This window comes from Plodia interpunctella, chromosome 13, assembly GCF_027563975.2.
Source record: "Plodia interpunctella isolate USDA-ARS_2022_Savannah chromosome 13, ilPloInte3.2, whole genome shotgun sequence".
In the NCBI taxonomy this organism is placed as follows: Eukaryota; Metazoa; Arthropoda; class Insecta; order Lepidoptera; family Pyralidae; genus Plodia; species Plodia interpunctella.
Window position 1 is genome coordinate 815,189 of NC_071306.1, and position 15,729 is coordinate 830,917.

Consider the following 15,729-nt stretch of genomic DNA (forward strand, 5'->3'; position numbering starts at 1 on the left):
TCATACAACCAAATTAAAAAAACTATTTATTTCAGAGCAAACCGTTAATCCGACTAGTCCAACTTATAAAGACGAAAATTTGTGAGTATGTTTGTTACTACTTCAAATTGAAATTATAAAAATCCGCGGATTGTAAATAACAGTTTCTTTGTTTTATGACTTAAAGTGTCTTCTGGAGCCATCGCGACCAGCCTTATTGCCATTTCTCCAACAAAAGTTTTATGACGGATCCCGCAATCTCTATACAGGGTTACTGGTATCTAACGCATAACCTTCCAAAGGCGCATAAGGTACATAGAGACATCTTTTGTTCTACGACTTTTAATTAATAAATAGAAATATATATTATAGAGTTAAGAAGTGCAGAATCGCAAATTAGATTGTATTTTTTTATATGAAAAAAAAAATATGAAACACGAAAAGACGTAGAATAAAAGTTGCTTGTTTTGATGTACCCAAGTTTTGCGATGGATATCTGGTACCCTGTATATTTGATCCATGCCCTGTTCCTGGGACAAAACTGAAAAAATTAGCTATCCTCAGCTCGTCTACCTGATAGAAGGAGTGGAAGTTCCTCTCGCCGGGCTGCAGACTGACGACCCTGCTCTTCTCCAGCAGGTAGTTGCTGATGTGCCCGCCTACCGGGTCGCCCTTGTAGTCGAAGTGGATGTCCATGTACTTGCCGAACCGGGACGAGTTGTCGTTTCTGTTTGTCTTCGCGTTGCCGAACGTCTCCAGGATGGAGTTTGATTGGATGAGCACGTTTTTGACTCTGAAAGAGATATAAGAGTAAGAATAATTTTAAAAGCTTTCATTTAACTTGAAATGAGGACTGATCTTCGGGAAATCATTCGCAGAATTTCAGCGGTTTACTGCGCGGACATGATTTTGTATCACGCGTGGAAAGTTCAGTAACAGTCCAGTAGTTTGTAGCTTGTGAGAAATAACTATTTAATATAAAAATTTACGTGAAAAAGTGCCTGTGAACGTCTAATCTCTGAATAAATTATTTGAATTTTAATTTAACTGACAAACAACCCACGTTTTCCGAAACTGGCTAAAGCGAAACGGAAAAATTTAATTTTGAAATTCGCGAACAAAAGCCGCTTTTTACCTGTCGATGTACTCTCTGTGGACCTGTGTGGTGTTGGCTGCTATGTATTTCATGATTAACTTGGATGCCTCTGTCTTGCCCGAGCCGGACTCGCCCGATATGAGCACGCATGTGTCTTTACCCTGGAACCAATAAATAAATATATTAAGACAAATCACACAGATACCAATGATAACGGAAACTATAGAGGGCGAAGATCTAGCTTATATGACAAAGGCCTAACAACAACCCTAGCCTAACAACAAACCTAGGTATGACTGCACTTCGGAGTTTAGCTGTAACATATACACGCTTGCGTCCCAAATGTGATGAGAAACAATTGAAAACCAGAACATTACATTCAAATATAGTTTTCAATTAACCTTGGTGTTAAAGTGCATAATGTACTTTTAACGACAATCGTAAAGCAAGTCGCACGATTTGATAAAATGTAACGATTATAAACGTTTTATACTTTTTAAGATGCCACACAAAGTTCAGACCTCCATTGAGTGTTGTCCAATGTGCATCTTTATGTGATCGTATTAGCCGTTAAATCGCAATGAATTAAAATTTCATTAAAAACAATAAAAACGTGTCGCAGTTTATTTGAGACGACATTCCCAAAGTGATGACAGATAGCCAATAAAGTGATCCGATTGAGACAAAATTAAAAAGCTGTTAAGTGTTATGTAGTCGAATTAGCATTTTTATAAGAATAGTTGCGCCCCTGGGCTTCACTCCAGTGGGAATTTCGGGATAACAATTACCCCACGTGTTCCAGGTTCTATTCTACTCGTGTATACCAAATTTCATAACAATCCGTCCAGTAGATTTCGCGTGAATCTATTGAAACAAAACTATCTGTGAAAACAGGTACAAATATATGGCAGCATTGGGAATCGAACCCAGGACCTCTCGATGGCGAACACTAGGTACGCCAATAAGGTCACGACTGTTTCCCGAGGACTACGAGTTTTATACTGGGACTCTAATATTATTGTGTGTTTTTGTTTGTTCAATCCATACGCCATACCAATATTCTAAATGTGTATGTTGTTCTTCTTCCACTTCAAAACGGAGCATTAGATTGAGTTGGGTTTTGGTGTGGAGACAGTTGGAGAGCTGGACATAAGCTGTATTTTACGACTGGCGATTGTGGTATCTAAAAGTTATCAAGAGACCCACCTGTTGCCGTAAGACCCTCTGGCAGGCGTCCGCCACAGCATAAACGTGAGGGGGGACTTCGAACATCTCTCTTCCTCTGTACTGCGCCATCTGTTGGACGCCATAGATGTCTAACGTCTTGTACGGGTTGACCGACACGAGCACCTCGCCGATGTAAGTGTAAATTTTGTTGTGTTTGAACCTGGAGACGAGGAATTGATCATTAGTAGACAGCTGCGTGGGAGAAATAAGTGAAGGCAGAAACATTGTCCAGTATTGGCTAAAAAAACTAGCTTTGAAGATAGAGCGTCCATTGGAATAGTCTCATCTGAATAGAAACCTCTCACTCAATATATTAAATAACTGATGCCTCTGGTGGCATCTCTGATTCTTTGAATGTATGTAGCATATATCCAGCATACACTACCGCTGCACAGTTCGTCTTTCGCGGATTCAGCACACATTGCGGCAAATAAAAGCTCTCATACAAACTACGCAATTCGTGTAAGAAGACCGTATACAAGCAGACCGATCGGGAAAGTAGACTGTTTAGACAATTAGACTGATGGGAGAAGTAGACTATAATACCCGAATTCGGCTATAGTGTATAACCGGTATTACAGTTTCCTTTCATGAGATTCACCATCTCCACCAGAAGATGGAATTAATATACACATGCAGGAATCAAGGGACTACATGAGCAAATGAAAGAAAATACTTCAAGTAAGAATTGAAGGAAGGGCCGACTATTTGCCGATCAGATAAAAATACAGATTAAAAAAGCACTTTTGTATATCTTTTTTAACTGTGTCTGTGTTGAAAGTTCTTTTGACCGGTATTGGTTGACTGCCATTTCAACATATGGCCAACGTAATGCATATGTGGGACGATGCTAATTGCAGACGGTAGCACGCATCACTGACCAGGGCTGAGCATACAGTTACTGTCCCCACAGCACAGTAGCATGCTGTATGACCAGCGGTGGTGGTCCAGTGGACAAGACCTGTAAATCGAGAGGTCCCAGGTTCGAATCCTACTTGTGGCACATGAGTTTGTTAACCAATTCAAATTTCGGAATAATCTCCTACAATGATATTCCAGGTTAAATTCTATCCGTGTACCAAATTTTATCGACATATGTCTAGTAGAATTACTTGATTGAATGGTACCATTTAAATTTGATAAGGGAAAAGAATAAGTCTGAAAGAGGCTGACGAAGAAGATTACTTTATTAACAACCATCTACACATCATAAATTTAATATCTTAAAATTTGAATTTACGACCGGCCGCCTGCCTGACGTCAACCCTCTTCAGGAATAGTCCTAGCTGGAACAGACCGTCTTAGCTAACATGAGATCATTATGTCCAAAACATCTTCTATTTACATGTTATTGTTGATTACAGACGGATATACATATATTAACATAGAACAATGCATCTAGATGCAAAATATAAACAAACCGAAGATTGTGGTCGTGTTAAACGACTAGTTATATATCACTGGTTCACAATAATCTATATATATACATATATATATATAACTCTTGCTGAGCGCCTGGCTGACAGACAACGCACAGCCGAAACTATTGGGCGTAGAAAGCTGAAACCTAGGGCAGTGTAAGAAGGCGGATTTCCTGAAATTCCCACGGGAAACGGATGTTTCTCACATACGAAGTTGTGGGCAAAAGGTAGTGCTAATGTATACGATACCGATATGGTAAATTTATAGAAAAATAATAATTGATTTTATTGCGCACTAGAACATCGCTGTCTACAGTACAGACAGTACTATATGTAGTAAAATGTAAACATTATTATTAAAATATTAGTTTAAATCAAGTAAAAGTATATATTTATTAATTTATATAGTTATAAAATCATCAATCCAAGTAAGATTGTTGACACCATAAGACTAGTGAGGAAAAACGAACTGCGTAGTTGTGTTCCAGAATCCCAAGTTTCGTTCAATTTTTGGTAAAATTTTCCTTGTATAATATTCGAGGTTTCATTCTACCCGTATACCAAATTATATCGAAATTCGTCGAAAGTAGATTTTGCTTGATAAAAGCATAACTAAAAACACAAATATTCTTATAAAATTTGATATGGATGTCGGATAGGTTATTATACAATTTTTCGTACAAGAAAACTACCTCAAAACAAATTGCATACAAATAAATTAGAACAATTTCAAGCCGATATCTTTAAAACATGTAACAAATCAACAGAGAGGATGTAAAACATACAAAAATAATTGCGAGTTTTTCCCGTATTCCATCAGTTAATTTGGCATCATGATTAACACTTTGGAACGTTAATTAATATAATCCTATGAAACCGAAAGCGTGATGTTAGCTGTTTACAATTAATTTATATATGGTTACACCTATTACGGTTGTAATTTTATATAATTACTCTTGTTATTTTATGCAAACTAACAATCATAACATGCACGGAAAAGCACATTTACAATTTGAGAAAACAGATCGTTTGTGAAAGTTGACCTATCGGGATAGTAATATGAAAGATTTATTTATATGTTCATCCTGATCTTAACTAATATTATAAATACGAAAGTAAGTTTGTTTATTTGTTTGTTTGTTACCTCTTCACGCTCTATCTACTCAACCAATGTTCTTGCAATGTTGCATACATGCAGTTTATAGTATGGAGAAGGACATAGGAAACTTTTCATCCCGGAAAAATAACTGGAAAATTTACGCGGTCGACGCCGCGGGCAACAGCTGTTTTATTATATAAGATCTTAAAAAATTTCAAAGAGGTTGTGTAAGCCCTCACAAATTTTAACGAGTCGACACAGTTATGTTAATGAAACATGGCCAATGACTCTATAAGCATATATTATATAAATAAATATGACTCTAATAAATATACACGGAGAAATGTCAAATTTTATTGCCTATCTTCAAGTACTTCTTTAGGACCACATAAATGACGTATATTATAGCCTTTTCAAAAATCTTGGACATCGTAAAAAGCGGTCCCTTTTTACGATGTCCATGAAGTTTACGATCACCATGGCAATTGTTTCAGTACCATTTACCATGGGGTGTTCTCTTGTTTTAGTACAGGCTCGGGGTCGGTGAACCCTGCATGTTATGAATTTGGACACGCGAGACTTTCCGCGTGACATATTGAGTGTACAACAGAGACAGTTTGAAGAGTCTTCGCATTTTAAATTACCTAAAACAAATTAGAAAATACAATAAGACAGTGCACAAAAATGTTAACGAAGTATCCAATCGCCTACTTTCCTATATAAATTTTATAAAAAAATGACTAAAAAAAAATCTAGTAATATTTCCATTGCTTTTTTCTCATGGTACATGCTTGGCTTGCGCTAGCTATTCAGTTATCATCTACCCCTTAAAAGACTGATTATCATTTTTCGCAGTAATGTGAGAAATAATTTAATCTATTACAGATGATGCGAATTCAGAGGCCATAAAATATTAAGTATAAGTCGAAGGAACAGTCTCTCAGGTAGGTCATATTGTTCAAGTAAATCCTCTGTAATCTCCTTATTTTGAAATGTCTGCGACGTTGAAATGAGGCTAATAAGGGGCAGACAGACAGAGATGCCTACCTCGTCACTTTTTATATGCCGCTCCAAGCGCCATTTTTATGGTATTCCCTTGAGGTAAAGTTTATTATTGTTTTGCATTTAGCATTCACAAACAAAAGGAATGGAATTATCTTTTTCGTGGTTCGTAATAAATGTTTAAGTAATAAATACTGCCCAAGGCAGATGTTTGGTGATACACGAATATAAATAAATAAATAATTTACTAAAATAATATTTTTTATGACCACATCACTAACTCACTGTTGTGGAACCACGAACCCTACTTTATACCTATGACTGATAGTCCCACTGAGCAGTGGGACCACGAACCAGATTATTATATGTATACATGACTGGTTGTACCACTAGGCAGTGGGACCACGAACCCTAGTGTTTAAGATTCGCGGGTAATGAGTAACAGTGGGACAAAATGGGTGGGATCACGAGTCAAAAATCCCATTTTCTAGTTCAAGTTAATTGATTTATATATGTTTTTTTTTCTAGATTTTAGTTGTGCAACTAGATGAGCAAGGCATACAGGGAGACATGGAGGAAGGTGGAGAAGGACATGTTCGAAGACTGGTGGAGAAAGGGTGCAACGAAAATGATGATACATTAATAAACGTAACTAAAAGCGAACAGTCTGATAATAAAATTCTATTTTCACTATTAGTTTGATAGAGTTGGTGAAATACTTTTTAATTAAACAATTATTCAGAAACTAGACCTTCACAGGCAATTTTCACGTCAAATTCTTACCATCCTTAGTAATATAAGAAAGAGAAAACATTTCCATTTTTGTTTCTTCGATTGTAATGAATAAATCCAAAAAGTATTGGGTCGATTTTGATGAAATTTGGCACGAATATAGAAGAAATCTTCAAAGTAACATGGGCATACTTTTTTATAAGTTTACTAGAGCGAAACCGGGCTGCTGGTATATTACATAGTAATTTCTAAAAAAAGCTACAAACTACTGGCTAGTGAGAAGAAATGCAAAAACTCATTCGAACAGTGTTTCTCTTAGACACTTTTTTTCTAATTGATTTTGAGACATGATAAAATGAGAAAAAACTAAAAGTTCCACGTCGATTCAATGACTGCGAAGGTGGTGACCTTGGATCGGATCAAAGTATAATTGACCACTCAGAAGGCAATCATTACGGCTATGCTCATCGCTAAACCAGTTTCCGATTCGCATACTCTGATACCTAGATAATTAATAGATTTATTTACGTAAATTGATTGAAATCTAAACTTCATTCGACCCAATAGCAGGAATACCATGAATTGCTTCCTAATTTCTCAAAATAAAAAAAAATGCAACTTGGCTCTTCTTTTTGCCGCGTCGGTGACGTCAACAGTAGAATTTGCTTCATCGAGAATTAGAAAAAACCCACAACAACTTACTATAGACTGTAAAGGCAGGGTAGGTATTGTTTTTATGTAAAATTCTTTATAACCAGGCAGGGTTTTTTTTTAATTTTTGCTTGTTTAGCAAATAAATAAATTCGATTTTTTGCTAATCGTTTGACTAAAGGCAAACGGAAGACATCAGTTTGCGTTCTTTCACCAAGTATAGTCCATATCTAATAAATAAATAAATATAAATATATTAGGACAAATCACACAGATTGAGCTAGCCCCAAAGTAAGTTCGAGACTTGTGTTATGGGATACTAACTCAACGATACTATATTTTTATATTTTATAATAAATACATATATAGATAAACATCCAAGACCCGGGCCAATCAGAAAAAGATCATTTTCCATCATGACCCGACCAGGGATCGAACCAGGGACCTCTCAGTTCAGTGGCAAGAATCTTACCACTGCGCCACCGAGGTCGTCAAAACTGTAATAATATCTGCGCAACATCATTGCAACTGGTCTGAGCGCGTAGGTGACGTCACCACTCGCCGTACGCTTGGTTCAAGATCATGACGAGGCCACAACTAGTTTGTAGACCATTCCATAAATCGATCAATGGATTGAGATAAAGCAGCGATTTTCCAGACGCCTTCTGATTCATGTTCCAGCCGAAATTTATGTGGTATTACAATCAATAAGATCAGACGAACAAACTTATACTGCCCGGGAAGGGCGTCGCTGCTGTTGAATTATAACAAAAAAAAATTCTATATTAAAATTTTCCAAATTTAATAAGCTGCCCGAATGTCCTTATTATTTTCTGAACCCGAAAAACGAAAAAAAAACAGTGAAACGAAATCAAAGACAGACATACAAGAACATATCCTTCACTTGCATAGAGCGAGATGAATTGAAGCGTGCTTGCACGGAAATTCGCTCAAATCATTACACATATTGCCATTCATTCAATTAACCCTTATCGTAGCGATTTCCTGAGGTCATATTACGACCAATAGAACATTAACCTCTCGAAATTCGCCTCTATTCCCAAGACCCAAGGGTCCCTATAGGTAATTTGATATGCAGTTGACTGTACCCATATAAATTCTCCACACGCTAGCAAATGACCGTGACAAACTCCACCGTACGGTTCATCCTGCTCATATACGTATAATCGCCATAATGCTTACGCAATTAAAATGGTATAACAGTTATTTAGCTATTGTAATTGAAGATAATAGTGTGTATTTCAGCATTGAACCAGGATAAACAAAAGCTTCAAAACTTGGTCACACTCATCTACTGACTAATATGGCTTCCATATGTTCGGATAAACACATAGTTAATATACCTCTGACCACTGTTATGAAGGTCGCACGTGATTGAAATGTACATTAGTTTTCTACCTACCGGGTCATTATCACATTTCTTAGCAATATTTACGGTCGATGATTAAAATAGGGTATCATAAAAATTGTGCTTTTTTGTCCTTCTTCAAAATCCAAACGATATTTGGTATGGAGATAGAGAGCTGGAGAGTGACAGGCAAATTTTTTTTGAAGTGAAAACTTCTTTAGCGGCGTTGTGCACTTTTTGTGATGGGTAGAAAATGTCAAACTCGCGTCAGGACACGTGACCCTGATCGAAAATTCGTACGACGTCAAAAAATGCACAACGTTAATATGATTCAAGTTTTCGGCTTCTGCCGGCACTCCCGGAGTGCTACCCGTTTTTTTTTATTGCTTTATTCCGAGCGGAGCCGCTAGTAAAACATGTAAAACAAAAAAGATATATGTTTGAATATGAAGAATGAAAAAAGAAAAAATATATGTATATACTTTTCACATTATTATAATACCGTCTTGTAATATGTCCGATAACACGAACGAACTAAAAGAAAATGCTCCAGTCTCCATTTGCGCTTTGAAGGCGATGATAAACTTAGTTTAAGGAAACAATTGACGTCAACTAATTTAAGTAAGGTAAGGTTCTTGCCAATGAACCGAGAGGTCCCGGGTTCTATCCCCGGTCGGGTCATGATGGAAAATGATCTTTTCCTGATTGGCCCGGGTTTTGGATGTTTATCTATATATGTATTTGTTATAAAATATAGTATCGTTGAGTTAGTACCCCATAACACAAGTCTCGAACTTACTTTGGGGCTAGCTCAATCTGTGTGATTTGTCCTAATATATTTATTTATTTTATTTGTCAGTCAGTCATTACTCACTTTACTATCCGTATTAATAAACATTACCTAATAACTTAAAGACTTAAAGTTGACAAGGCAAACTCATTACATTACAATAAGAATATATTACTGAGGAAGAACTCATAGATATGATTCACACGATCGTAATATTGAATGTATTTTTGTATGAATCACTACGAGCCGACACTACACCTCTCTGCTCTAGGTGACGTCACCTTATTTGTAAATTATTCTATTAAAATTATTTACGACGATCATCAAACTATAAAGAACCTATAATCCACTTAAGTACTACAATGCCTTATGATATAAAACATGAAAAATAAGTATCAGATATACCTAATCGTTAATGTATCCATGTGAACGCATATATCTATATCTGGTATTTAGAAAACTGAGTCATAGCAAGTATTTGTAATATTATCTTATCCATATTGATAAAATATTTGAGTTGGAACTAAGGTATAAGTTGTTATTAGAGTATACACTTTATTTTGTCTTATAATCTGAGAAGGTGAAATGTCCCTACCCTGTGGTGTACCACACATTTTATCTGGGGGCACGGCAGTGCCCCCGCAAGTCGAGCAAAAAGAAAGGCACGGCCGTACCACCTTTTCTCGAAGCATTTCAGGCCAATTTTGAACCCCCAACAACTTCGTTGTGGATAAAAACAGGAAGCCTGCATTTTCAGTAATTAAGCAGGTATTGTATAAACACTGTAAATTTCAAATTTTATTCAATTTGAACCAGTAGTAAAAGATTTTTAACTTGTTAAAGTTTCTTGATTTTGTCACTCACTCACTCACTGACTGACCGATCATCAAAAGTCTGAAGCACTTCTAGCAGACATAGAAGCTTCAAATTTAGAATACAATTAGTGTTTAGATCAAGGGAAATTTAAAAATTTTGGAATTTCGGTCCAGTTTTCTAGATACACCAACTGCATTAATAACTTTGTAATCCCATATAAATATAGGAAATTACAAAGTTGCACTAGATCCCGTCTCCACTTCTTGGTTTATTGACAAGTTTGAATGCCCCCAGAGCCATGTTGGAATTCATTATGTCATTCGATGAGTCGCTTGGAAAAATTACACATTCGTTTTGGAGACGAGAGTTTCAATCGCGTGGGGCGCCATAAACTAAACAATCTAATAATACTTGTAAGATACATTGTGTTTTCATGCGATGACCAAGTCGATCTATTTATTTAAAACCTACAAGATTTTTAATATTGATATGATAATAACTTGCGTAATAACTTAAGACAGAAGGTCCCTTAAGTAGGGACTAAATAAATTAATCGCCTTGGTAACATGGATCTCACAACTTTTTACGGTAGAACAACTGAGCTGCGAGACTTGGGTTTTTTTACAGCATGTTTTTGATGGCATATATTTTATAGCAACAAGACTGTAGCAATTTATGTAATGCCTGTCTTTAAAAAATAAAAAAAAAAGATTTGGTAATTTGCCAGAATTTTGAGAGTAATATTCAAACAGCATCTAAAACTAAGAAGCATCCAAACTTCAATTCGAAGATGGCACCCCATGATGATGATGATCTAAAACTACTAAAGCCACACTAATATCAAAGAATTTGTCTTTATTTTTACTATCAATACTTAATTCAGTTCTAAATGTGCTACGAACAGTAATAACAGAAACTCGTAAAGTATAAATATCCAGTGTACAATCTTTGATCGTTAGGTCTTCAATATCATCGAGTAAGATCATGCACTTGCGCACACGCGCATCCTGCATACATAGTAGACATTATGCCGATGCGAGAAAGCGTGTCATAGGACATGTTGCTAAACAACACAAACCAAATACAGATTCAGTATCAAGACAGCCGTGGAACTCCGAATTTTCCATCATTGTACATTCAGATAACATAAATCTACATTTATACTAATGTATTAAAGAGGAAGTGTTTTTAATTTCGTGCGCGACAAAATCCTTTAACAAGCATTAGGAAGCTACATAAATCCTGAGTCACATGGGGATTTTCTTTCCAATACCACGGGAGCGATTCTCTAGGAGGCAACTAGTCTATCATAAACTAATTGCAAAGCCTTTATTACATCCGCAAGGAGATTGATCATGAACTTCACTGGAGCGCGAAAATAAAATGAATTCGTCACTGACTAAAAAAACTATACAATAAACATATCAAAAGAAAAGAAAAATAATATCCTGGTGCTGTATATGAACATGAAATTTAATGAACAATACCTAACGAACATAAAAATGTTATATTTCAAACTCAGGCATATACTCGAAGTAAACAAACAAGCTAACTAATGTGTTGATGGCTTGCAAACTAATAATGGCTTTCACAAACTTTAATTGCGTCTTTACGGTAAAGTTTATTGTCAAAATTATTACTCCGCGTTCCAATACGTCAAAGTTGCATGTACTGCAACTATACGTAAGTGCAGTGTAATGAGCTGTTTCCACCATTATTGTCGATTGTCTTGACAGAAAAAGGATGTTCTTTTTGATGTTGACTTTTTATATTAAATTCCGTATGGATGTAGACGTTTTTAATTATAATTTAAATATGTGTAGCTAAATGATCATTATTCCGGAATGCTAAATCGGAGCCGGGTTCGGTCCCAACCAGAATAGGAAATGATGACGGTACATGTGAAGATTATATTCTACATCATAAATGAACACAGAAATGTAAATAAACAAGCAGAGAAGCTAATATATATCCAATGAGCATTGGAGCACCTAGGCTTGGTCCAAACTTGTCAGTCAAATCCACCTATTCCTCGAGAAATTTTCGCAAGTTACAATCAGAAGATGTTACGCCTTGATCATAAAAATTCTTAAATTGATTTATTTGATAATTTGACGACCTCGGTGGCGCATTGGTAAAGTGCTCGCCTCTGAACCGAGAGGTCCCTGGTTCGATCCCCGGTCGCATCATGATGGAAAATAATCTTTTTCTGATTGGCCCGGGTCTTGGAAGTTTATCTATGTATGTATATGTTATAAAATATAATATCGTTGAGTTAGTATCCCATAACACAAGTCTAGAACTTACCTTGGGGCTAGCTCAATCTGTCTGAATTGTCCTAATATATTTATTTTATTTATTTATTTAATACTTAAATTATTTGAACTAATATAACAAGTCTTGCTTGTAATTAGAAGGTTTACAAAGACTAGATAACCTTCTAATTACAAGCAAGACAGTGATGACCACAGGCCGACCATGATTTACTAACAATGACTCATGCGCGCTAATCAGAAGAACACATCGGCACGTGAATTAGCCATTTGTAAAACATTATAGATTATTAGTCTCATTTATTTACGGGACTATGTATACGATCCAGAAGGGCTACCATGAAACATAAAACACGTAGGACGTCATTGCGTTCACATGTTCTATCTTTTTTACACGTTGCCTACACGATATGGGAAATGGAGACAGTATAGTAGAAGACAGAAAAAGACAAGAAGAAGACAGTGTAAGTTAATAACATACTACGTGTTTGTGTGTTTCTTGGTAGGCCTTCAGATACAGAGTAGTCTGTCAAGAAAGTGAAGATAACTAACTGATTTTCGACGCAACAATTTCTTGTCCTCGCAATACCAGATAGAAAGGTCAATATTGGTTGATAAACACCCAGTGTTGCCGGCGAACAGGAGACGGCGCCCTCATTTATTTTACCGACTGTAGATGGCACCATATGGAAGACGTTTGCACTGACCCATAGTGAAAGAAATGAAGTTCAATATCCTATGATAAATTTGTAAAGACTATTCGAATTCCATGTTATAAACAAAACTTACAATGTAATTATTAATCCCTGTATAAATACGTCTGAAAAAAAAAGCTAAAACAATACATGAATCATAACATCAACATGACGTATAGTCGATGACTACGGTTGTTGTATTTACTAACAAAACAAATACCTACTAGATTTTATACCTTCTTACTATCTTCTATACGGGACCTATTTGTCACACTTTTATGGTATTAACTGAAAACATTGCTTTCAAGTGAATCATAGCATTTCCTAAACAACACAAAACTGTTTTTCATCTCAAGTGAAAGAATGTTCGTCAAAATTCTTCAGATTTCTATTAGACGTACCAAACTTGGTCTGTATCATGCAAACGTATCATGTTAAATTAAATCGTGTCTTAGATTAGATCAAATAATTGAGAATCAGATCAATGCAATTAAAAATGATGTCATGATGTATTCGCATCAACTTGGATCAAACGTTGCTGTAAGACATCAAAATAAACCACACTAAGACTTTAGCAGTTTTCTTAAAACTTAACTGTAATAAAATCATTGGAGATAATTAAGATACTTCAATATTTCAGGAATATGCTGAATTTCAAAACAATAACTGCCGAAGATTATGTCTAATATTAAAATCATATCTAAATAGAAATCGGTCAGTCAGTTCCATTCCATCAAGAGCATCCTACAGCTTATTCACGAATGGTCTCTCAAAACTCACGCCCACACGCGTGTCAAACTGTCCGAAAATATCTTCTCAGTCGTAATCCTTATGCAGAGGATCGTGTCATCATCTTTATGTGGAATGACGAAATTTCTGGCCACGGATCCTCTACATTTTAATTATATAAATTCTGCTAGTACGAAAGATTTTACATTACTTTTTGTTTGGTTTGCATTAATAGTCAAAACAGGATAACGTTCATCTTTTTCGACCTTTTACAATTTGTGTTTAAATTAGTGTTCGAAAAATAACTGAATAGAGATGATAGAACCAAAAAAATAAATAACACCATATTAACTGTTCACCAAATACCACCATTTGTTTGAATCACACCAACGTGTCGTAGACTAACAGCCGAAATTAAAAATATCTTTCATTCGTCTGCGATCTTTGGGGTCAATGACAACAACGTTTTTACTATTGCGACACGTGGTCGGAATTATGATATAACCCAATTCTGCGGGTTTGACCTGGTAATATGTATCACACGCGCGAAGACACACGTGGCCACATATGCTATCCTTTCGTGGTATACGAATGCTAGCACTGCATAACAAATAAAGTACGTTTTAAAATACTCTTTCTCTCGACTTCAGATGTTGAGGATTCTTATTGCATTTTGGAACATCATCACATTTTAAAACAATGATAAGGCAAATAATATTTTTGCTTTTTTGGATAGCGAGAACACTTTCCTTTGATCTAAAATTTCCTTATTATAGTATAATGTTAGTTTTATATAAACTTGACGCGGGGGTTGCACTCCATGATATCTGACTTAAGTTTTTTCGCTTGCCTTTTTGACCCCTCCGGCCATCGGCAACTATTGATCCAGTTTCTATTATGAATTCATACTCTCTCAAAACAAACATTCAAGGTGGGACCAAAACAAATATTGTCGTCACCACCTCACGGGTTGCGTAATCGACGCAGCGCAGTCCGGCGAATGCAGTATGAACAATCCGACCAAAACGCGGACTGTATGCCTTTAATACACTATGGGCCAACAGTTCGCCGAACTTCGGCAGATTCGTCGTACATTGCTCGTAAATAATATCTTTCATATAAACTACGCAAAGTTTTGGAGGTTTATCTATATATGTAGTTGTTATAAAATATGGTATCGTTGAGTTTGATCCCATAACACAAGTATCGAACTTACTTTGGGGCTAGCTCAATCTGTGTGATTTGTCGTAATATAATTATTTATTTATTATTTATGTACTACATATTACATATATTACATAATTCGAGCAAATTCGCAGAATTTGGGAAGGTTTCTGTTTTGACTTATGTACGGAGGCTCAACGTCAACCAAGATACATTGCTTAGTTTTAGTATGAGCGAAACGTGAGATAAGACGAAATTGAGCAATGGATCGATTGAACGCAATATTGGGCCAAGTCCAACTCGTACTTGTGGATACGGGCAACTGGGCATTTTGAGAAAGGCCTGTTTTAGTCAGACCCATATCTGTGGGCACTTTCTTCAAACGGAAATAAACATGACGATGCGAATCACGCGTAAGCCGTCGTTTCCGCTTCCTGCGTCCTTGCCTAAAGGGGCTTACGAAAGTCATACGTAGTCATACGTGAAGATATGTGACTACACGCTTTTTTATTAGCCTGTGGGACCCAGGAGTGGGACACCACCAATAAATAAACTGCTTGAAACAACTATAAACGCTACAGGAGTAGGCACGTATATCTTGGTAAGTATTTATTGAACATTATTATATATATATTACAAACAAACATCAAACGAAAAAAATGGAGTCAGATGAAGAAGATCAATCT

At 36.1% G+C, this 15,729-nt stretch overlaps 1 protein-coding gene across 1 annotated transcript in view; it reads right to left on the reverse strand.

Moving 5' to 3' along the window:
* Positions 1–15,729, reverse strand: part of Myo31DF (Myosin 31DF) — a 44,757-nt gene that overhangs the window by 15,479 nt on the left and 13,549 nt on the right. The window contains exons 2-4 of the mRNA XM_053753329.1: positions 2,282–2,462; positions 1,115–1,236; positions 553–772 (exon numbers count right to left, since the gene is read on the reverse strand). Coding sequence (XP_053609304.1) covers positions 553–772; positions 1,115–1,236; positions 2,282–2,462 — 523 coding nt within the window. The remainder of the gene's footprint in view (positions 1–552; positions 773–1,114; positions 1,237–2,281; positions 2,463–15,729) is intronic.